This window comes from Brugia malayi (genome assembly GCF_000002995.4).
Source record: "Brugia malayi strain FR3 genome assembly, contig: Bm_v4_ChrX_scaffold_001, whole genome shotgun sequence".
NCBI lineage: Eukaryota > Metazoa > Nematoda > Chromadorea > Rhabditida > Onchocercidae > Brugia > Brugia malayi.
Window position 1 is genome coordinate 20,229,021 of NW_025062479.1, and position 24,405 is coordinate 20,253,425.

At 31.8% G+C, this 24,405-nt stretch overlaps 5 protein-coding genes across 5 annotated transcripts; 2 read left to right on the top strand and 3 right to left on the bottom strand.

Moving 5' to 3' along the window:
* Positions 1-1,825: 1,825 nt before the first annotated feature.
* Bma-sel-12 (Presenilin family protein) lies at positions 1,826-6,884 on the top strand (the record flags this gene model as incomplete). Its single annotated transcript, XM_001895509.2, has 13 exons — positions 1,826-2,008; positions 2,445-2,526; positions 3,041-3,188; positions 3,502-3,643; positions 3,819-3,886; positions 4,049-4,169; positions 4,579-4,777; positions 5,005-5,103; positions 5,227-5,361; positions 5,736-5,784; positions 5,850-5,986; positions 6,285-6,397; positions 6,729-6,884. 13 exons carry the CDS (start codon positions 1,826-1,828, stop codon positions 6,882-6,884), a joined length of 1,632 nt encoding a protein of 543 aa, XP_001895544.2.
* Positions 6,885-7,865: 981 nt separating this feature from the next.
* Bm2778 (lipoate-protein ligase, mitochondrial precursor, putative) lies at positions 7,866-9,934 on the bottom strand (the record flags this gene model as incomplete). Its single annotated transcript, XM_001895508.1, has 6 exons — positions 7,866-8,312; positions 8,419-8,550; positions 8,754-8,915; positions 9,121-9,221; positions 9,322-9,452; positions 9,789-9,934. 6 exons carry the CDS (start codon positions 9,932-9,934, stop codon positions 7,866-7,868), a joined length of 1,119 nt encoding a protein of 372 aa, XP_001895543.1.
* Positions 9,935-10,673: 739 nt separating this feature from the next.
* On the bottom strand, positions 10,674-13,324 carry Bm3208 (Biotin/lipoate A/B protein ligase family protein; the record flags this gene model as incomplete). The annotated part of the gene is made up of 9 exons (XM_001895507.1): positions 10,674-10,729; positions 10,979-11,144; positions 11,343-11,425; positions 11,658-11,778; positions 11,884-12,006; positions 12,197-12,362; positions 12,601-12,694; positions 12,932-13,108; positions 13,261-13,324. 9 exons carry the CDS (start codon positions 13,322-13,324, stop codon positions 10,674-10,676), a joined length of 1,050 nt encoding a protein of 349 aa, XP_001895542.1.
* Positions 13,325-14,118: 794 nt separating this feature from the next.
* Bm5231 (CG6179-PA, putative) lies at positions 14,119-16,608 on the bottom strand (the record flags this gene model as incomplete). The annotated part of the gene is made up of 7 exons (XM_001895506.1): positions 14,119-14,180; positions 14,502-14,620; positions 14,883-15,070; positions 15,335-15,490; positions 15,568-15,705; positions 15,771-15,912; positions 16,448-16,608. The coding sequence occupies 7 exons, from the start codon at positions 16,606-16,608 to the stop codon at positions 14,119-14,121; spliced, it is 966 nt and encodes a 321-aa protein (XP_001895541.1).
* An 813-nt stretch (positions 16,609-17,421) lies between these two features.
* Bma-cpsf-2 (cleavage and polyadenylation specificity factor, putative) lies at positions 17,422-24,356 on the top strand (the record flags this gene model as incomplete). Its single annotated transcript, XM_001895505.1, has 15 exons — positions 17,422-17,493; positions 18,019-18,207; positions 18,824-18,964; positions 19,259-19,424; positions 19,480-19,675; positions 19,877-20,081; positions 20,318-20,414; positions 20,555-20,744; positions 21,077-21,255; positions 21,593-21,732; positions 21,931-22,113; positions 22,744-22,908; positions 23,207-23,317; positions 23,521-23,769; positions 24,144-24,356. 15 exons carry the CDS (start codon positions 17,422-17,424, stop codon positions 24,354-24,356), a joined length of 2,496 nt encoding a protein of 831 aa, XP_001895540.1.
* Between the last annotated feature and the right edge of the window lie 49 nt (positions 24,357-24,405).

Here is a 24,405-nt window from a genome sequence, read left to right on the forward strand (position 1 = left end):
ATGTCTAAAGTTCCAATTTATTTGTTTTCACTTTTTTATCGCTTGTTTTGAATCTAACAATAGCTAGAGATAACGAAAATAAATGGCAATTTTCAAACCCATTTTATGTCATCCAAATTTTGCTAATTCTATGACATTCTAAATTATGCTTCATTTGAAATCAGTAGCATTAAATATGTTAAGAGAAAACCGAGTCTGCAAAGTAAATTTCATTTCATTTCGGTCAGTCCACATTTAATTTATTAATATCCCCTACTTATTCTATATTAGCTTCCACTAATTTGTAATTTAACAAATTCCCAATTTCAGTTTAAAAAAAATGTAGTTTCCCACTCATGCAATTTTTTTGTCCAATCATCCTATATCATACTTATCATTGCATAAATCATTACCTTTGACTTAATACCTAGGAAACAAATTTGTCATAAGTTAAAATTTTTATTACAAGACTGTAGAAATACATAATTATGCGCAAATAACGTAATGTTTATTACTACATTGATCCTACGTAATAAGTGAATCTCATCACATTAAAAATGACTCAGATCTTATTATAGAACAAAATTCATCAAACAAAACTCATTTTTAAAATTAGCATATGCAATGATACTAATACAACACACATATGTTTTGCAAATGTAATCATATGAAGGAATAAAAAGTTAAAAAAACTGATAAAATCATAAATAGTATTACACTACTGTTATGCAAAAAATTATGCTATTATACCACCACGTCGAAAGATTAATGCTACGCATGAGTTTAACAAAAGTAGATGCCATAAAAATTGTACAAAAATTTTATTAATAAATAAGAAAGAATTATAAAAGTTTAATATTAAAATAAATCTGAAAATTCACTGTTTAAATTTAAGTACAATTTACGAGATAACTGACACGTTTTTGAATGTAATCGATAGCCTAGTTAACATTTTTCTTTCGTTCTCTCTCTCTCTCTTTTTTCTTTCTTCGGTTACCTGTCACTGGTATTATTTCTTGGCCATCACTACCAAGTTAATTAGGCATTGATATATCAGCTAACCAATTGCCTGGCCTACTAGTTATCAACGATCAATTCACAATCATTTATCACTTATAAGTACAATTTGCATATGATCCTTATCGCTATGCGTGATAACGTTACCACAAACAACAACAAATGTGGCTATAACTATTTCAGTTATTTTAATGAGACTTTTATGAGAAAATTATGACATACGTGTAAGCCACTGGTGTGACTTTCAAGATGTTCCTTACATAAGCACTGTAAATGTGTGGCTATAACTAATCAATCACAAGACCAGTAAATACACGCGCGTTATGAACATTATAATGATACAAATGTAGCGGCAGTTTTTACGTACGTACGTAAAAAACCTTATTGGTTATATCTGTAGCGTAAACCCACGCCCCCACACAAACGTAATACGCGAAAAGATGTACAGCATACAAGGAATGTGGGAAACGGCGAGAACGTAGGCTATCGAAGTGTAGTCTAATGAAATATTTCGGTCTCAGGGTGTCAAAAGAACTCGTAAGGTGGTGGCGGTAGAAGTGGGATTTTCACGTAGATATGGCGTAATAAAAAACAATAGATCTGTTTACATTCTACACATTTTGTCTTTTACAATTCATTGTAGATTCTTTTTAGCTTTAGATATTATAAGAAATAATGTTAACGTACGCACATATTTTGTCTTTCCAAGTTATTTCCTGTGATATCTACGTCATGTACGCCTAATGCATACATACACAAATTTTATGCTTATTGATCGGGTCCTTTTATATGTCGATAATCGAATCCTTTTATCTTTTTTTTAAATAGTATGATACCAAAACGCGATAAACCCTTACCTTTACATTACTTGTGTTGTTATCATTTTATAGTGATGGTAGACATTTGTGAAGAAGTATCAATACACCAGACGGCATCAGGATTGAATAAGACTGAAAGAATCAAATCGAAAACGGAACAGGAATCGAGAATTCAGGCTAGTCCATTTAATCATGTTTATTTATCATTTACCACGTAGTTATTGATTTGTTAAATGATTCCAATTGAGGTGATTTCTTATTTCAATAGCACACTCTGGAATATAATGGTAGTTTTTGCTTTTATCACCTATAATAATAGAGAGAGGAGACAAGTAGGAACTTATAAAGATAATACTTGTCTCCAAAAAGAAGTGAAATTTATAAGGCTCTTGGCTAAACAATTTCGATACAAATTAAGTTTATATCTGAGTGAGACTGCATATACTGCCGATTTTAGACTATCTTCTATTTCATTATCTATTCCATTTTTTCTCCCAGACTTTTAATCGATTTCTTCATTCACACTTTTTCCTACTAATCATTGCAGTAGTATTGATAAATGGTCAAGTTGAGAAAGTTTGATATGAAATTATTGTAAATGATAAGGTAAATGAGTGGATAATTTTGCAGTCGAATAAGGAATACCCTTCACGACATTCTCATACAGGAAGAGATACTGCAAGATCTGAAACTGTTGAAAATGCAACACATGGTATGATTTTGTTAGGACGCAAATATTGATGGAAATCATAATGATATAGAGAAATGATATGAAAGAAATGTCTGTTTATGTGATTTATGCTTATAAATTGCAGGAAGTTTCTCATATTTGAATTTCAGTATAAATCTGGTCCTAATTTCTTTTTATACTATTTTAAAATAAATTAACAGTTTGTAAAGTCTTTGACTTTGAATGAAATTCTTGTATGACTATGATATGCTACTAGTGATGAAAGCAGAAGAAAATATATAACTAAGCTAGCAGATTATTCTAGAAGTTTAATTGTTTATCCAGAATCCAAAAAGTATTGTTAGTAATGTTTTGCTAGATTAATATTTTAGACTACAATCAATTTTTGATAAATAAAAGTCTTTCGTTTCAAATGACAAAGAAAAAGAGCCATTTACTAAATAGCTCAGATATAAATACCATTCATTTTTACATTTTTATTTACTTTTCAAGTTTTGTTTTTTCGTGCTGAAAAATGTTCTCTATGTTCTTCAAGAAGCAAATGATGACGAAGAAGAGTCAGAATTCAAATATGGTGCACAGCATGTTATTCACCTATTTGTTCCAGTTTCCATTTGCATGGTGTTTGTTATATTTACAATGAACACCGTTGGTTATTACACTCGCAAAGATGGCCAATATTTGTAAGATTGTTGTGAATAAGTGAATTATATTAATGTAGCTTAACGAATTCAGAAATTCTAATAAATTTCAAAAAACTTCAACAGTTAAAAATAGTATCTTTTATAGTTCATTAATAGTAAAACAACTGATGTTATCATCTGTTTTGAAAATTCAGTTATATAATATTGGAAATTCAGAGTTATTTTGAACTTTTATAGATTTTAAATTGTTGCTTATGCGGAAACTTATTGTTACCATACGTGCGCGGCAAATCATTATATAAAGCACTTATATGACTAAATTACGAAATTCTTGTAACTTTCTGTTTTTCAGAATTTACACTCCATTTACCAAAGAAACTGATAACACAGGTGAAAAATTAATAATGTCATTCGGAAACGCGTTCATTATTTTGGGAGTCGTGGTGACGATGACTGTTTTATTAATATTTCTTTACAAATTTCGATTTTATCGGGTTTGTTTTATCGCTTGATTTTGATTATGAAAGAATATGAATGTTATCTATTATTCATTAACTGCGTCGCTGATTATTGTAGATGTACAACTGTGTTTGTAATATCAGAATGGAATCTCGCATATTAGTACTTCTTTTAGATAGATTGCATATTGCAATTATATTTAAATTTCAGGTCATTAGTGCGTGGTTGGTACTGAGCAGTCTGATATTACTATCTCTTTTCACATTTATGTACTTGCAGTAAGTGTTTCATCTAATATAAGAGCTTCAAAGTAATAGTTGCTTTAATCCTTAAAAGAATTCAATAAAGTGGTTGAGTTAATCTCAAGAATTGAGCACAGTACAAGGTGATGTGATTGCCGAATAAAACATCAGTAAGCTATTTAAAAAATTCTTTTTCAGAGAAGTCTTTAAAAGTTACAATGTACCAGTTGATTATATATTAATTTGTATTTTTATTTGGAATTATGGTGTAATGGGAATGATTTGCATCCATTGGAAAGGTCCTTTAAGAATGCAGCAGGTGTTTATTTAAGATGTTGTTTATTTGTCAGTTATTTATTTAATATACCTTATAATGACTGAAAATCTTTTTGTGGAAAGGATTTGTTAACTAGTGATCCTAACGTGTTGGTGGATTTACTGTTATGGTTTCTTTCTATCCAGTAATTACATCTAATGTTTTGTTGGTATGTAAGTTCAAACAAATGATAGCTTACTTTTTTTTTTTCGGTTATGGTATTTACGGTCTTTTGATTTCACAGTAAAAAAAAAACAATTGTGTTCTTTATAACTGTTGCTAGCCTACCTTCTGTACATCCCATTTATGTCATTCTCCCGTGTTTCGAATCTATTAAGTAATTTAATCGTTGGACGACGAAATAACTCATTCCTTCTTCAGTAATAAAGTCAGTGAAGTTTTAATTTTTTAGGGCTACTTAATAATGATGTCAGCACTGATGGCCCTCATTTTCATCAAATATTTACCAGAGTGGACAGTATGGACTGTTCTTGCCGTAATTTCTATTTGGGATCTTGTTGCTGTACTTTGTCCAAAGGGACCATTACGGATACTTGTCGAAACTGCTCAAGAACGAAATGAACCGATATTTCCAGCACTTATTTATTCATGTGAGTAATTTTCTATTCGGGTATTAAGATATTAAAATATTCCTGTGAGTATTAAAATGTTATTTCAGCTTTAAACTTTGAAAAACTTGAGAAGGTATGATAATATCATTGCACAGAGGGGTGTGCTGTTGGTGGACATTAGCTTCTCCGAGTTGTACAACTTATGGCATTAGAAATAAAGTCTGATCTAAATTTTTCTTTTTTTTTCAAACCATTTTTTAATTGAGCTGGTTTGCTTTACGCGTACACATTAATTGGCACTGCGATGATGGAACAAGATACTTCATGTGTTACAGGAAATACTCAATCGGAGTCTGGTAATCCTGGTATATTTTCTGTTTTAAAATCCTGTTATCCAGTATATTAACTTGCATGAAGTGTGAAATCTTTTTTTTTTCTCTTTTTTTTAATTGATTTTTTATCCTACATGAATTTATTCCTCTTGTTAGGAAGTTCTACCGGTTCAACGAACGGTTCACTGCCATCGACGGCTGAGTTACTTCCAGCTAATGATGCAAACGAAAAGCGAGGATTCCCTCAGGGAAAGATCATACGACGATTTGCTCCGACACGTACTGCCAATGGTATAGTGTGATGTTTTGCCATTTTTTATTTCTAGTATTCTCTTATTGTTATTTCCTTTTATTAGAAGTTTTTACAGAATCTTTTGCTGAAAATTTTGCTTTTTATTGAATTGGGAAATTCATGAAGAGTTCGTTTAAGTTGAATTGTGCACGCGTGATTAATGGTCTATCATCATTTAATCCTGTTGTTTAATCGCGAAATACGTAGTTCAGATGCTAAACACCTGCATTATGTAAAGTCTGTAAAAAAAGTTATGTAAAGGTTTTTCTGACATCCATAGATTAGAATAATGAGTTTATATTAGTAAGCATTATAAATGAAATTTGTTATTAACTGTACTGTTGAGATTGGATAAAGTTTTTTTGTTTTTTAGATCAAGGCGTTGAAAATGCTGGCTTGAATACAGAGCAGTCAGACAATAAGTAGGTTTCTTATTAAAAATTTAAAATTTGAGTAAAGAGTTTCTGAATACTGAAGTTGCTTTCAGTTCCAAAAATATCGGAAAGGGTCGAACCGCTGCATCATTTAATAAGGGTGGCGAAAGTGGTGGAACACAAAGGGTAACCGTTCAGAACACTGAAGTAAATCCGGCTGGACTGCAGAATGAAAGATTTCCAGATGAAAGTATGAAATTTCTGGGATTTAATTTCTGAAAATCAGTTAATAATTGATTAACTTCATACTTAAATGTGCTATCGAAATTCTGCCCAGAATGCATTATCACTGACTAATCTTACTTTATGGACCTTAATGCCCGTTTTAGTAGGAATGTTACATTTTGAAAGCGATCGAGAAAAACAGTGGAGTATTTAGGAGCATCATAAAAAACCTGAATGATCAATAGTTGTTAAATGTAATTGATCAAATCTTTCAAAAGGACGAACTATATTTATTTCTAACTTTGACAGTATTTTTTTTTTAGAAGGTATTAAGCTTGGCTTAGGTGATTTTATCTTCTACAGTGTATTGGTTGGAAAAGCAAGTAGTTATGGTGATTGGAATACAACAGTAGCTTGCTATGTTGCAATTCTTATTGTGAGTTATTCTATTTTCATTTATAAATATATTTACGAACATTTATTTCGCCTCAAAGTAAGGTAGATTACTTAAAAAAATATTCAAAAAACATTAACTTATTTGCATAAGTTTACGAAGTGATTACCTGTACATGTTAATGAGTGAAAAGGCGAACTGGAAATGACTTTGATTGTTATTCACTCGTATCACAAATTTTTGTAACTCTTCGGATATTATTATGAGCTCTGCAAGGTTTGTTCAATCCTGTAAATAAATTCTATTCGGATTTTAAGAATCGTTATAACATAAAACTCTAAATTCTATACAAATGTGAGTATGCATTTTTTAGGGTTTATGTTTCACACTGATACTGTTGGCTGTATTCCGTAAAGCTTTACCAGCTCTTCCGATTTCAATTTTTTGCGGATTAATCTTTTACTTTTGTACACGTGGAATTATCACACCATTTTGTACCAGTTTGAGCTTACGACATTTGATATATTAACCTCGATAAGAGGAAATGTTGTAATAAAGGTTTCTCAGCATTGAGCTTCTTTCTGTGTCAATCTTTTCTTTTTTTATTGATGTCAAACTTTGTTTATTTCATGATTTTTTGTTATGGTATATCACGACACACTTTTATATTTTACGAAGTAATGAGTAAAGTTCTTCTTTACTCACTATTTTATGTTTGTATTTTCATATTAAACAGATTATTTTCGGGAAAAATGAGTTATGTATCTATATTATTAGATATTGATCTGAGAAACACTATTCCTTACTACTACTACGGGTACGTCAACTATCGTTTCGTGGAGAATATTCTTTGAATTCCATTCTCTTATTCATATATTGCTTAGTATGTTGTTTTTTTTTCTATATCTCATTTATTATGGTACATCAGACTGACGGTGTAACTTGTAAGGCATTTCTGTTCATGAGGAAAATCTTCGACAAACTTTGTTGAATTTTTTAAAAACATTACGATTTTACAGGTGTTCATAAAAATAATAGTAGAGGGAGGATGGGATAACAATAAGTATAAAATAGGGGAAATAAAGAATTATGACCTAAATTTTATGAAGTTGCACAATATTAATAAACTTATTGAAATAGTACTGATGGGATTATTAACGTTGACATTTGGCCGAACTTAATATGCTACCTGAGTTTTAAATATCCATTGAGCTTCCTGAATCTAAGTTTTGAATGAGTTGTGGAAATGTCTTAGACGGATGCTTTTGATATAAATTTATTGTTGTCTGTTTGTCTGTCTATTATATTTGTTCTAATATATGATTTTATATGTCTTAATATATATATATATCTTTACAAATTCAGCATTTTTTAGAAAACGTTCAAGTTTTTTATGATTACTTGCACAATTCCCTTCTAGGCAAATTTCGAGTACATTTTGAATGAAACATACAGTGTCTCCGGAATGGAAAACACATCCGTAAATAGCATATAAATGAAACAAACTTTTTTAAACAGTTTGTTTCTTTTCAGTTACAATATTATCACCAATCAAATAAGCATAAAGAGGATAGATTAAAGCACCAAAAAGAGCAGCAATTATGGTAGCATTTAGGGCGACAAGTTTCGGGTCATAACCTTTCGGAATTTCACGTAAATAAGCTTTCATTTCAGCCAGATATTTGGTAGTGTCAATCCCAGGAATAGGTTTAACGGTGAAACCTAAATAGGTCTGTATTACGTCGTGCGGTAATCGGCTGCCAACTAATTTTTGATTTTCCAAACTTTCGGTGATTATACCATGTTCGACCCTTATTCGGTCACTGTAAAGTGGTAAAATAAATTGTGGTGTTCTTCCGTAAATCCATTCCCAGTTTCGTAACTCATCTTCATATTCTAATACACCCGGAAACTGTTCCTCATCTGTTACATTTGAAATCGTAGCCACTTCGGTATGCTGGAATGATAAATTTCGTTCCGAAATAGAATTGGGACTGCACAAACTGATTCCTGCGAAAATGTTAGAAATGTCCCTGCATGCAATTATAAAACATGTGTCTCACCAAATACTGTTTCTTAAATGATTCGATAACGACATCCTGCACTTTCTCAACTGTAATACCAGGAATTTCTTGCGCTAAATAACCGACTGCTGGTGCTTGCACACTTCGAGTAGCACTTGTTAACATTATTTCCTTAAACAATATTATTTTCATTTTTTTTGTAAATTTTTATAACACAAGACTTCAACTTCTATAAAGATCTCACAGAAATTATTGCATACAAATGCATTCACTGATGTTCATGAATCGTGAAGTATTGAAATTGAAATTCATACGAAACAGAAATTTCGGTTAATATTTCAAGCTTTTTTTTTTTAAAAAAAAAGCAAACATACACGAAAAGGAGACGATAAAGAACGTTTAAGAATAGCAACATCAACATTTACAAGCAACGTCAAATGGTGATATGCTACTTGCCGAACAATTCGTGCCGCTGTTCCTGAGATTTTTCGTTGGCCTGGTTGTAGCCATAGATCATCGCGATCATTCGGCTCTACCTGTTCATATTTCAAATTCAAAATACAGCATAACGAGAACAAAATAATCACTAAAAAAGTGAAGCTCATAACAACTCATCAGCTTGGAATTTCAAAAAACTGAGCTCGTCTTCCATTTTTAATTGAACTTTGCCTCAATCCTTGTTATAAATCCGTAATTTCTCTCATTTACCAATATCTTCGAAAAGAAAGAAAGGAAAAGTACTTTGATATTAAATTCTTGACTGAGTGCTTCAGCTATCACATATAAATTTCTCTTTCTGTTATGCCTTTGATACGATGTTAATATGGATATGTTAAGGTTACCTGAAAACTACGTAACATGTAAATGATACCGGACGAATATGAAAAGTAGATAAAGTGTAATTAATTTTTCAAGCATTAATGCTAATTTTGAACATCTAACCCAAGTCGTGGTAGACAGCTCCACCACCACTGTGACGTCTAGCTAATTCGATATTGTTAGATTTTAAGCAGTTTAAATCCGCTTCTAGCCATGGATTCTGATGTCGTCCAATAACTACTGCAGGCTTGTTGCTAAAAATTCACGTGAATTCTCATTTTTTGCGATGATACATGTATTTAAGAATAGTTTAGAGCAAGAAGTAGTCAATCTCCGATTGAACATCACCCAATATAGCAAATATAAGAATAAACTAACAAGGATGAAGTTAAATTCCAAGTCCAAATAACTGAAGCCCAAGAAAGTAAAAACCAAAAAAGCATGCTAATTTGCCTCATGATAATTTGGCTCCTTTATCTGGCTACAAAATACAAAACCACCAAAACCATTAGTTTTAATTAGATAAAATCCACTTTGTTCCTAATTCATCTTTTGAAATTTCATTAAATACTTCTTATAACAAAATATACCTCCAAATCAACATCGATTCACTCTGCCCATCTGCTTTATGATTCCGCAACAGCCATTCCTCAAACGCTAAATTTTCGAAGATATTTTGTGATCGTGAAATGAATACTTTTGCATTCTGCTTAAGGATACCAGCATTTCTACTCATACTGTCCTAGAATGAATCGATGATACAAGTGAATCGATGACCCTCTATTCATCACTTGCTTATAAATAATGGACAAGAAAAATATAGTTAGAGACACTTCCTAACTGGTAGTCTTTTTAAATTAAATGTAATGACCACAATACATATTATAGATTAAATTTTAATCGGAATAAAATTTACATATCATCAGATATTTGCATCAACATACTGTATAAGTCAAAACTCTATAGGATTTTTTCTTTTTATTTTAAACTTTTTAAAGTTATTTCATTTACTTCATCTCAGTAGATATACTTCTAAATGTCAATTTCTGCATACCAGCAACTCAAAAAAAAAAAAAAAAACTGACATTTCTACATTCCATAACAAATTGTCTTAGCAAATATACCATAGAAATTGTACAATATGTTTTAGTCGTCTTTAACAAATACTAAAGTTTTATTTAGAAAGAAGTTTTTTGCACATAACTTTTGAATGCAATGCAGTTGTTTATAAAAACTTTTCAATACTAAGAACTGCAGATGGTGAATGGGAAAAGATCAACGCTTACTATTACATGAAAGCAACATTGCTCAGTCAACAATATCAGAATTCAAAAAAGTCAGTCATATTTAGCCATAAATAATCCAAGAGGTTCCAGTAAAGCAATTTCTAATAAATACAACGAATTTACGGAAATAAACCTTATCAAGTTTACAAAAACAACAACAGAAAAAACGACAGTCGTGTAATGCTGAGATCACTGGTTATCAATCTCTCCGAGATATATTTTTTTATCACTTCCTGCTGACAACACTGAAATTATAAGGGTCCAGATAAAACCAAATTTGCATTCAAAAACCTAGTTCCATCAGTATACAATATGGCACTGGACTTATAGCTTCATATTTCGAAATCATATTAATAAAATAAGAAGTTTTGAAATGTACAAGTTATCAATAAAATGTACACTCAAAACTACTAAAATAGCTTGAGAAATTTGCAAATTCAGAACTGCAGAACGGAATTTGAGAAGCAATGCATATGTTGGCGAAAAATGCTTACATATTGGCTCCTTTGGATGAAAATCAGTTGCATTAACCGACCCTTGATGACCAGGCAATTTGTAAAGCACTCGTCGCGAAGAAACATCCCAAACATAAAGATAACGATCACTGGAACCACAGCTGATACGATGATTATCAGGTGACCAGGCGCACTTCAACAGATTCTGCAAGTGAAAGTTGCAAATTTTATAGATCTATCTTCTCCAGAATTCAAAAAAGAAATGAAAAAGAAAAAAAAAAAACTAGAATGAGTACAACGTATATTGTTCACTGATACTTTAATCTAACAAATACAGCTTACTGTAAAATCGCTTCATGTTATGAAACAAGCACAAAACCCTTATAGTACTAAAAGAATAAACCTTTTCAAAATTATGCTGATGTCCCGCAAACGATTTAACACATCGTTGTTCGGGTGCAAATGGTCTGATATCCCAGATTTTTGCTGAAATAATTGCAACTTACTCTAACTCCACCGATTTCCCTTTGGCAAATATATCAGTGCTTCGATAATGTCTTGATAGATAAATATATATATATATATATATATATCTGTTTATTTATCAGATAACCATTAGGAACACAGACAACCTTTTCAGATGTCCTCAAGATTGAAGATTCTGACTACACAATAAAGAAAACATCGGTAAAAAGAAAGAAGTAGCAAAACAAATTACAACTGCAGTCCATTGCATTGGAGAGAACATGTGTTCCTTCTGGACTCAACGATAAACCAGTAATTGTATCAGTATGACCTCGCATTACATACGCAAGTTCATTTCGTCGTAGATCCCACACCTAAAATCAAGCAAAGTTGTTGGATAATTTACCAAATCCACTCAAAGAAAAAAAACGACTATTTGTTATAATCTTTTTGAAAACTTCAGCCATCCGTAAAATTACCTTAATGTCATTATCGATTCCTCCACCAATAACCTGCTCAGCTGTGTCATTGAAAGTTACAGCTGTAATTTGGTAGGCATTTTGCAAAGTAGTTACTGGATCTCGCCTGCGTATATCATGAATCTGAAAAACGCACTCCATTAGCTCACGGAAAATAAAGAACAATGAAAAAAAATATATGGATGGATTATTTTTATCTTTCGCCTTTTAAAAGACAAACATAAACATTCCCGAAATACTGACCTCATTTCACATACTTTTTTTTTTCTTTCCTTTTTTGAAGAAATTACTTAATGTTTACAGCAAAACTTACAAGTATAGTACAATCATCAGAACCACTGGCAATAAGCTGTGGTCCTCGTCGTGCAGGATGGCAACTGTTTACAATATCCTTGTGAGATCTAAATTTCCTTATACATGTTCCTGTATCCATATCCCAAATGCGTACTGTCTTATCTGTTGATGCCGTAAACAGGTAACTGAAAAAAAAAGAAAAACACATGATATGAAAAATAGATAAAAGAAGAGGAAACTAGGAAATATAATGAAAATTTTACATAGCTTTCTTGATCGATGATTTCGATAAACGATAAGAAAAAGAAAATAGAAAATAAAACATAATAGATGATTTCAGATATATCTTTTTAAAGCTTTGTTAAAAAATTTTTTTCTTCCTTTTACCTACTTTCAGCATCTTTACAAAAAGATATTTCTCACCTAGCGTCAGTACTAAAATGAAGGTCCATAATTGCTCCTGCATGTCCTTTTAAAGTAGAGAAATTTTCGCATTCTCCATACACGTTCCACAAAACTGAAATCAAAAAATAAAACATGAAAAAAGAAAGGATCAAATTTTCCTAAACCTAAAAGTTCGAAGCATGAATTTTTGTTTTTTAAAATCTAAGAAAAAGAAAATCAGCAATGATTTTATTAAAAGATTCCAATAAGACGATATATCGAAGATATTAATTAAGAAGTCTTTATATTGTTAGTTGGAAATGACACCAAAATAAGCACAAAAATTTAATAAAAAATACAGAAAACTTACAAACAGTCATGTCAAAACCAGCGGATGCTAAACAGCTGCCATCTGGGCTGAACTTAGCCGTATAAATTTCCCCATCGTGTCCGCTAAGTAGCATTATGGGAGCCATTAAATGTGACGTACGTGGGATGGATTGTGGTCGTCCACTAGAAATAACCTCCAGTCGCGGTCTTTTCGGTCCTTAAATCCGCTCAAATTTGTTAGCTTTATAATCACAGCTTTTCTCATTCATATGAAAGGGAAGAGCACACAGCAATAACAATCACTATATCAATTCACATCAAATTCAAAACCATGACATGAAAAACAAATTGAATGAAAGCAAAACTTACCAACAACAGCCAGAGGCATCGTAGGTCTTTTGAATCCATCGTTATTTTGCATAACCTCTGCCATCTTGAAAATCAGATTACTAATTAAAAGTACTTAGCAATTATTTACTGTGAATATTACTTTCCTCAAAAATCTTGTCATAACGAAGACGCCATTATCTGAGCTATTCATTCTTGGAGGTTTCTAAACCTACAGCTGAAAATCGCTTTTCACTCAATTTATTCATTTCGATCTATTGAAATTACTTCAAATCAGAAACCAAAATAAGAAAAAACAATCCTGGATTTTATTATTGTTAGAAGAGATTCTGAATAAAAATTCCTTCTCAGTCCCTCAAAATTAACTTTCCAATGACGAATACACCGTCACTGGTTAAATACTGGAAATATATTTGTTAATTAAAACATTGAAACTTTGTCATTGAGTTATTCATTAAGAACATAAACTTGCAAAAAACAATGCTGCTTTTCTAAAATCGAAACCTTTTATCGACCACAAGCAGTGAACTACAAATAAAACCATGAATAAAATTAAAAATAAGAAAAAAAAAGTACAAAAAAAGTAGAAAAATAGAATTAAACACATATAATGTAATTAGCATACACTATTGCTTCTCTGAGATAGAGAAGTGAGAAAGATTAAAATCAAATATATAATATTATTAAAAATGAAGAAAAAATATTATATTGTCTTTCTGATTTTTGCATTACAAACGAATTAGAAGGCCATGAAACTTCATTCTAATCGCACAAATGATACAATTTCTTATGGATCTATCAGACGGAAAAGGAAATCATATGGATCTTAATGCTTCAGCACGTCAACATTATTATCTAACAAGACTAACAAAATTAGCATCATTGCAATTCCAATTGAGGTCGTACCAACTTAGCTTCCACTTCATTGGTTGAAGCAAATCCTAAAAATAAAAAATTTTCAAAAGTCTGCATATTAAAATCAAGTAGAGCTTCTTTACGCTATATTAGACTAAGATTACTTCTCTTCAGCGTTTCCTCTCCAAAAGCCTTGGTGCATCACTCCCTATACTGTTGGCATTAGTGATATTATTGTAGATCTTCGTGTTTTAGATGACTTATTGGTTCACAACTTTTCTTATTCTATATTAAATATTTCCCTTCTCAAATATCATTCAGTAGTTCCACCTGTTCACTCAAAATATTCATCTTCTACGGATATGAATTTTAATTCGTATGCAAATGGCAATTAAAGAATTCCCTACCTGTACCACCTCTTTGTAATTCAATTATATCATTATTCTTTATTGGTTTTCCATTCAGTGGATCTATCATATCTTTTCTAATTATTTTCTCGACGCAATCCATCGTAACAACACTTTGGCTGCAATAAAGCACTTTCTTTAACATAGATCATTTTAAAAGAACACCGAACAACTATGATATTTCAAGATAAAAGAAAAAAAGAATAATTTACGAAAATCTTCACATGCAAAATTTTCTTCTGCCGATCCAACACGGCAAATTCGTATCTATAAGATATAGCGAAAAAAAATTCTAGCGTTTTAAAATTGTATGAACTGCAACTTTATACAACCAGGCATGTACATTGTACATTAAACAGCTACCGATATTTTGATAATCACCTTGTTTTCAAATATGCGCATCGGGTTGTATTAGTGAGTGCATCATGCGTTACAGGGCACATATACCGCACCTTCCGAGACATCAAACTCTTATTCCCATTATCATCAGGCATTACAGTGAATTTTACCGGCATCAATTCCTTGATTTTTAGAGGTTTGCCAGAGAGAGGACAAAAAACACGCTGCTCCTGGAAAGCAACTTTACATGGCTAGGGTAATCTCTTTCTAACCAACCGCCAAACCTAATATAATCCATATCTTCTTCCGATACTATTTCAATGCATTAAGAACAGTATCATATAGCATACCAAAAATAAAGCATTCATTGCAATCCTGTCTTAGTTTTCTGTATTTTTTCCTTACGATTGCGTGATATCTTCTACAACTAATGAAGTAACTTTGCTCTTTTGTTAATATCCTTTCTCTTACTTGTACTGTAAAATAAAGCTTACCGGCTTTTCAATTTTGACTTCAACAGTCGGATTTAACTGTGGAATCCAAAAACTTGGATATTCTTTTGCCTTTTCGCCCGCTACATTTGAAATATCATCCTCTTTCAATCGTTTAACATTAGATCGATCACTGTCAAGTATTTTGCGTTTGTTAGTCTGAAATTTCTCAAAAAATTTACGAGTACCATATGTAAAAAGGCATTAAACATAATCGAAGCATTCGTAAAACATACTTTAGATCCAGAAGGGGTAGCACCAGCAGAAGTGGTAGGCCAATCGCCGTCTACATCCCGTCTTATTCCTGGATGTGCTGGCGTACCTTCAACCTCTCTGAATTTCTTCAGTTTCAGCTCTTCATCTAGATGTTTTTCCTGTAAATCATAACGCTTATTTTAACCAAGAGAGCTTCAGGTAACACTGTGAAAAGAAAATATACCCTTTCTGCTTCTTCCTCTTCTTTTTTACACTGTTTCTCCCATTCCTTCAATTTTCGCGCATTTTCCTTCTTCTGCTCTAAATAATATTCCAATACGGCTTCCTTATCGAATACATATCCATATGGTGATATTACCGGATCCCTATAAATAGTATGAACATATCCAGATCTATTATTCCATTATGACGAATATAATAATAAGTGATGAACATATCTATTATTATAATAAATGATAAACGATGAATATATCTACGCCCTATGCATCCACGCCTATTTAAATGATTCTACCAAATCGATGAAGAAGATTAAAAATAGAAAAGTTTGTCTCGACAACAGCATATTGAACATGTCAGAATCTAACTGATAAGATCAGTTTGATATTTAGAATATAATAAACATAACTGATTCTACCACAAGTTAGGAAAGTGTGATTGGTGCCTGGGAATGAGATACTTTTGTTTCAGAAGCATCTCACTAAAATCTGGAAGAGTCATATATTAAATAAACAGAAAATTTTTAACGGAAATGGATATAAAATCCCAAATAGGTGGCCCACATCACTTACTCGGGATTTGCGGATAAATGACTTTGTGACAAATGACAATGGAGTATTCCGCAAAATCCAGTAAATCAGGAAATCAAAAATTTCGCCTGTATGTTTTGAAGAAAGGCCTTACCGGCAAGGTTGCAAAGTAATCGAACAGCAATCAAATTCTTTAACTGAATCAGCACCTAATCTTTGATGCAAAGTACCATAACCGGATTCTTTAGCATCTTTTCGTCTTTCCGAATATGAATATACCGCTGATGCCGTAGCATTTTTACCATGGCGAGTCATTCTGTAAGCAAACATACGTTCATATTATGAAAATATTTTATTAAAAAACATTAAATATATGTCTACTATTCAATATGACAACCGAGTATCGAAGTTATCCAATTCCAGACTCCTATATTACCATTCTGAATCCATGATGCCACAACATTCTAAGGGAACTTCTCGATCTATTACATTACATGGAACCTCGTCCCATACTATTATTCACGGACAGGCATAACACATGGTAGTTAGGTGACGATGATACGTACGGTTTGTAACATAACTAGGATTTCAATGAATAAGTGGAAATCTATAATTACCTATGACAATTACAATTTTTATGGTATAATCTGTTCGTAATATCTCTTAACATTTCCTGCAAAGTGGTCATCGGCAAATGATATCATTTGCCAGTTCTTTTACATATTTCATCTAAGTGCGTTATTCGTTGATTTGTTGTATTATTTCGATCGTCTCAATTTCCAATTTCCTTACTTTCGTTCTTTAAGTTATTGCTATAAAGTTCTATACTTCTAAGCTGTTTTGATTCCTCCTTCATAAAATGCCATTTTTAATGCGGTACGTGATGAAATATATTCCTTGGTGATACTGTCGCAGAGATTGTCGAAATTGATTTATTACTTTTGATTTTTTTCTATGCAAATAATATTTTAGATATACATATGTTTATATGATGCCTTTTAAATTAAATAAAGAGTGGGAATTTCGTATATAATGAATAGGTTATGTCGTTTTATGCGTCAAATACTTGCGTTTTTCATATCATATCGTTTTAATTTAATTTAATGGATGAAAATTTCCATAGGTTCAATGACGTCAATAATCAAATTAGAGGCTTTATCAGGTGTGCAAGATGATGGACCATTATGCTACCTTTTACAAGTATGCTATTTAATCAAATCTGAAAGAAAAAACGAATGGGGAAAGTAGTTGTTTCGCTTTTAATACTATCAACACAATATTAATTATAATTACCGAATTTGTTGAGGTATATAAGTTTAGTATACATTTTCATTCTAAATTCTAGATTCTTTGTACTTTCCATTCTAAATTCTTTGCAACATTTTGAGATTACTTTGATGCTCAAAAGCTTTATGTTTTTCCCTTGTTTTTTGTATCCTTGGTGATCGATAGAGGATTTAAAACTGCAATTTTTTATATGCATCAGACTTTTCGTCTATAAAAGACTCAGTAATGTAAATGACCTTCCTATAACACTTCGGTGACAGGAATTATCAAAATCAGTATCAAATAATATTCTATCCATCTACTTGAAATTTAGAACTACATTTCTTTAATATTTTTCTCAAGAATTATTATCATTCATGCTAGCTGATAAATTATTATCTTATTTTTCTTTCTCTTTGTCTTTTTCCCCGATAATTATTAAATATTTTCTTATTTCAGGTTGATCAGGTTTATTTTTTATTAGACTGTGGTTGGGATGAACGATTTGATATGGCATATATAGAGGCTGTCAAGAGACGCGTTCCTCTTATTAACGCCGTATTATTATCATATGCTGATATACCACATCTCGGTGCTTTACCTTATCTTGTCCGAAAATGTGGTCTAAATTGTCCAATTTATGCAACGGTAAGTGTACTTCAGATCATTATTAATTTGCTTTCGGTAACTTCTCTTTAACATTTGGGCATTCGTAGATTAAATTTGGGACCGAAGCGACATCTATTGTTCTCACTTGCACCCACTTATATTTCAAATTTTTTATAATTACATAGAACAAAAACAAAGTTAATACCCTTCGTTATGTCAGTTTCAATATAATTTACTAATGGACCTTAATAGCTTTTTAAAATTATAAATCTAATTTTCTGTTGCAGTATTATTTTACTTATCATGTTCTAAGCCATTGTTAATATTTATAACAGCGAAAATTGTCAATTAGTGATTAGCTGTTATGTCAGTTTCAAAAGATTTTTGAAGTTTGTAGTTGAAAGGAATTGAGTAAAAAAAGGCATACTAAATGTAGTAAACTTTTAATTTTGCATAATTAATAACACATTCTTTTTAAAACTACTTTATTTTATGTGATATTTTGGTAGAAAGTAAGCTCTTACTTTTGCGAATTTGTGATGTAATTCTAAATACTTACTGATATCGCGAACATTATATAATAAAACCTTATTTTTATTCTGTGTTTTTATAATAAGGTTTTTAAATTCTGTTAAAATAATTTGAAACTTGTCAGGTTCCTGTATATAAGATGGGGCAAATGTTTCTGTATGATTGGGTTAATAACCATACTAGTGTCGAAGATTTCAACTTGTTCAATTTGGACGATATTGATGCAGCGTTTGAACGAGTGCAACAAGTGAAATATAGTCAGACGGTTAGTAAAACGATCTATTTGTAATTCTGAGTATTTACTGATATCGCGAACATCATGCAAGTTTTAAGCATAACACTCTCCTGTTTGTGTCGCCGAGATATAATCGCATTTAAAGTACTATTGTATTTATGAGTTCGAATCATTTTTCTCCGTGTTGTCGTTGGTCATTTTTATCACAACATTTTTTTTTTTTTTTTTTTATAGATATAAAAAAATAAGAAAAAAGAGCAGGAAGAATGGTAACTGCTTAATTGTAAGTTGGGTAGGAATAGAAAATATGAGGACTTTTTTTAGATTTTATTGAAAGGCGATAATGGTCTGCAAATAACGCCTTTACCTGCTGGACATATGATTGGCGGTGCAATATGGCGGATCACAAAGATGGGTGATGAAGAAATTGTGTATGCAGTTGATTTTAATCATAGAAAGGAACGGCATTTGAATGGTTGCACATTTGAAGGTATTTGTTAGAAATATTTTGCAGAGTGCTGATTCAAATAACTAGTCAATCATAGGTATTGGAAGACCAAATCTACTGATCACCGATAGTTTCAACGCGCTGTACAATCAACCACGTAGGAAGCAACGGGATGAACAGTTGGTAACTAGACTTCTGGGTACCGTGAGAGATGGTGGTGATGTGATGATTGTAATCGATACGGCAGGAAGAGTATTGGAAATAGCGCATTTGCTTGATCAGTTATGGCATAAGTAAGTTTTTTGAAGTTTCTTTTATAATTCTGGGTATTTCCTAGTTGTCAGATGTTTGAAAGTTTTTAGTGGTTCATACTATAACTTAGTTTTGATTCATTTGCAGTCCTATTTTGCGTCTTTTTTGATGCTATTGTAACCACTGTAAGTAAAAGGAAAAGACTACAGGTTAGATCTTGATGATTCTTCCTAAATTTTAAGCGCGGAGGCTGGTTTGATGACATATAATTTGGTTATGCTAAGCCATGTTGCCTCGTCGGTGGTTGAGTTCGCGAAATCACAAGTGGAGTGGATGTCTGATAAGGTCCTAAAGTCCTTTGAAGTTGGCCGTTACAATCCATTCCAATTTCGACATGTGCAGCTTTGTCACACTCACATAGATTTGATGCGAGTACGAAGTCCAAAGGTTTCCGTTTTTTTTTTTTTCTTTTATTTTGTCTTTTTTCAAACAATCATCTTTATTTAAATTTTTTGATGGTTTATCAGCGTCTATCTAATGTTTTAAAAGCTGATAGTAAAATAAAATGTATGTAAAATATTCTTCTTTGTAGCAAAATATTTTTATCTAAAAACCTTTCGACAAAATCCATCCTTTCTAATTTTTTTTTTTTGCTTTTTGAAATGCTAATTTTTTTACTTTAGGTAGTACTTGTCAGTGGATTGGATATGGAAAGTGGTTTTTCCAGAGAGTTGTTTTTAGAGTGGTGTACAGATATAAAAAATTCTGTTATTGTTACTGGTATGGTTTTTTGATTTTGGGGAAAATAACATAATTTACCCTTCGAAATTGTTGTTCTGATGACTATATTTACGGATTTACTAGAAGATTAAAATCACATTGCGAAGTATCTTCAGCCAGAAAGCGTATGTGATTTGCAGGACGTTCTGGCGATCGCACCCTCGGTGCGCGATTAATACGAATGGCTGAACAAGCAGCAGAAAATCCTAACGGTACCATAAATCGTAATTTAACCTTAGAAGTCAAACGAAGAATCCGTTTAGACGGTGTTGAGTTGGAAAATTATCGAGCCAAAAAGCGAGCGGAAGAACGTGAAGCAACTCGAATTAGGTAATAATTATCAAAAATGTTGCCACATAACTATTACGATGTTACAATCTTCTTATCTTTCAATATCTGCAAAATTACAAACTATAATAAGCGTAAAAATGCTTGAAGATTTATAAATTAGTTAATAATTGCAACGTTTTAGTTATTAAATCCTTTCATCGATCAATCGATAATAATCAGTTAGCATATGTCGGTGTCTTTTGTGCTCATTTGAGGCTTTTGGTTTGATGCTTGCAAAGTTGATTTATCACTGTCATAAACATGCTGCTACCTAATTTTATTACCGGTTATTTTCATTCTAAATTGTACATACTTTTAGCATTTTTTTTTAGATTGGAAGCATCACGACGAAATGCTAGACTGGAACAAGCCGATTCATCTGACGATAGTGATGATGATGCCGTCATGGTTGTTCCTGCTACAACTTCTGGCATACTAAATGGTAAAATGACCAATTCGAAGCGTAATATTGCGTCATCGTTTAGCGCTTCTACGACGACTTCTACAACTGGTTTGAAATTTCATTCTTTTGATAACTTATATGCAATTTAGCTAAGCTATTTCGACATGATTTGTAGATATAAGTAAGAGTTTCATTCATTTATTAGAGTATTTTTGCACAGTTTTCATATGAATTTTATACTTTTTATTGATTACCAATCGCAAATATATCTGGCAATGAAATTACAGGAAAGGGAATTTTATATCGCGAAGTATTAATCAAAAATATAATAATTTGCATTAACTTAGTAGCTCAAATTACAGTATTGTTCACTTAATTCGACGTGCTGATGTTCTGAAAAGATTCATGAATTTTTAGTGAGAAAATTCACTAAGATCAGTTTTAGCAGATCTGTCAGCAGCTCAAATAGCAGAACAGAGATCTCACGATATAATGTGGAAATGGGAACAGCAACAGAAATCATCCTTTTTTAAACAAAGCAAAAAATCATTTCCTATGTTTCCATATATTGAAGAGAAGACTCGGGTCTGTTTTCCATTTAATTTTTCTTAGGAAGATTCTCATCAAGTCAGAATTGTGCATTTCTTTTTTAATTATTATGTTTGATAAGATTTCTGATTTTTACAATTCTAAAAAAGATTTTTGTGATCCATGGTGATATTCGTCTGGGAATTTATATAGTTTGTGAATGGTTCCTACTCTAATAAAATGATTGTTATTCAGTGGGATGACTATGGTGAAATCATACGCCCCGAGGAATACATGATCGTGGATACACCTGTAGTACCACAAATACCACCTGAACATAAGGATGGTACTGACAGTACTTTTGATGGACAAGTGGTACCGCTTTATGAGGAACGGGAATGGCCATCAAAATGTATCAGTCAAATTATGAAAATGGAGGTAAGTCTATTTTGATAATTCATATTTCATTGAGACAGAATCTGAAACTTAGTTTGTTTGTCTTGCAGACTCAGTTTTATTTATTTTCATTTTCGATTAAATTCTGCATAGTATTGTAGTGCTCATCATTTATTACTTTTCTCTGTTTCGTTGTATGATATCAATTAATAGTTGATGACGAATGGTTTATTTGGTCCGTTTGTTTCATTTTCAGGGGTTTTATATATATAATTAATAAAATAATAGATACTAAGATTAAAACTGGCAGTATTCTTTGATTTTTGCGAGTGACCGATAACGCGTAAAACTAAGTGTTTGCAAAAGAGGCGGCATGTTTATTTTTTTTTTTAAAAAAAAAAAAACTACTGAGCCAATGTTTTGGAAAAGAAAAAGTTGTTTCTTGCAGATCAGTATGTAGTAATTCGTTCTGAATTGTTCTCACTTTCGTACCGCATTTCTTCATTTTCCTCATTCCTTTATTGTTAGTTATCTGGAACTAACTATAAATTTAAATAAAGTTATTTTTACACTTTTGCATTGTGATGGTTTGAAAATCCATCAAGTATAACATTCTTCTCTTTTTCAAGGAAGATGTATGGATTTTGCAATTTTAATGTTTTAATGTTGCAGGTGCTTTGCAAAGTGGATTTCATTGATTTCGAAGGACGTAGCGATGGCGAATCGGCGAAAAAAATTCTATCACAAATAAAACCAAAGCAACTAATAATTGTTCATGGTTCATCAGCAGCTACTCGACATCTTGCGCAATATGCTCAGCAAAATGGCATTGTTCAAGTAAGCAATTTATGTTGTTTTGAATTTTTCTTTTTTGGTTGGAAAAAATCTGTCAGTCTTACAAAATTTAAGTGCCATCATTTTTGGCTTTCGAGAAGTGCTTAACTATTAAATGCTGCGTGTCATGCAAAAACGATATGCTAATATGTAGGACACTACCTTCTTAAATTGTTTGTTTAGTGATTTTTTTTCTTTTATTCTGATTTCGAATTATGGTAACTTGATTCGTATATGTTTATGAGCAACTGCTAATTAATAATTCAATATTCATAAAAACTAATTTATTTATTTTTTGTAGGGTAAAATATTCACACCGCGATTGGGCGAAATCGTTGATGCAACGATCGAATCACACATCTATCAAGTAACATTAAGTGATGCCGTTATGTCATCCTTGATCTTCCAAACGGTTAACACTTTAAATTTGTGCATATATTTTGCTGTAAATTGATTGTTTCATTTTGATTTGTGGCTAAGTAATAATCTTTTTCACAATTTTGAAACAGCGATCGGTTTAGTTGGAGATGTAATTTTTTATCTGTTAGAAAGTGAGTGATGAGTTTAGCATGACAATTTTTTATTTAGTAGGAACCTCTAATGTTGCATATACAGGTGAAAGATGCCGAGTTGAGTTGGTTAGATGCTCGAATAGTAAGGAGGAAAACGGTAACACCAGGGCAGACACGAAATACAGCTGAGGAGAATTTAGAAACAAATGGAAATAAGGAAGAGGAAGTAGAAGAAATGGAACAAGATGACAGTGATCAAGTCGAAGGTAAACGGTTGAGCAATTTGAAGGTTGCAGCTGCGGATACATTTTGTCTAGAACCAATGCTTTCTGCTAATATTCCTCCGCATCAGGTTTGTTTCAATTTTTCTTACATTTTTGATTAGACACATAATAAAAATAGGGCAATTGGTTTCTTTTGATCTAAGATTTACTGATTTACGAGGGAAACATTTGGTTTGCCTTAGTTTCACTTGATTTAAGATTTCTTGACTTTTTTTTTTTTGAGGAATATTATACTAAATTTTTCAAAAACTTTAGCACTTATGATTAATTGGACAGTTTATTTCCTAGTCAGTAGCGAGATGAGAAATTGATGGCTATTGAAAACTTTTTTGGGGAGTACATACGTATATGAAATTTTCGGATGGAGCCATGTCATACCGAAAGGTATGATTTATTGAATTAGTAAGATGGATGAAGAAGTGAAATTAAATTTCCATTTTAGGCAGTATTCGTTAATGATCCAAAACTTTCTGATATGAAACAGTTATTAGCTTCGAATGGTTTTCGAGCGGAATTCAGTTCTGGTGTATTATATATAAACAACATTGCAAGCATTCGACGTAATGAAGCCGGCCGCTTTCACGTGGAAGGTTGCGCATGTGAAGATTATTACAAAATAAGAGATATTGTTTATGCACAATTTGCAGTTGTATAGTTTGAAATTGCTCTTAATTGTTGATCTCATGCTGCCTTTTTTGTTGGTC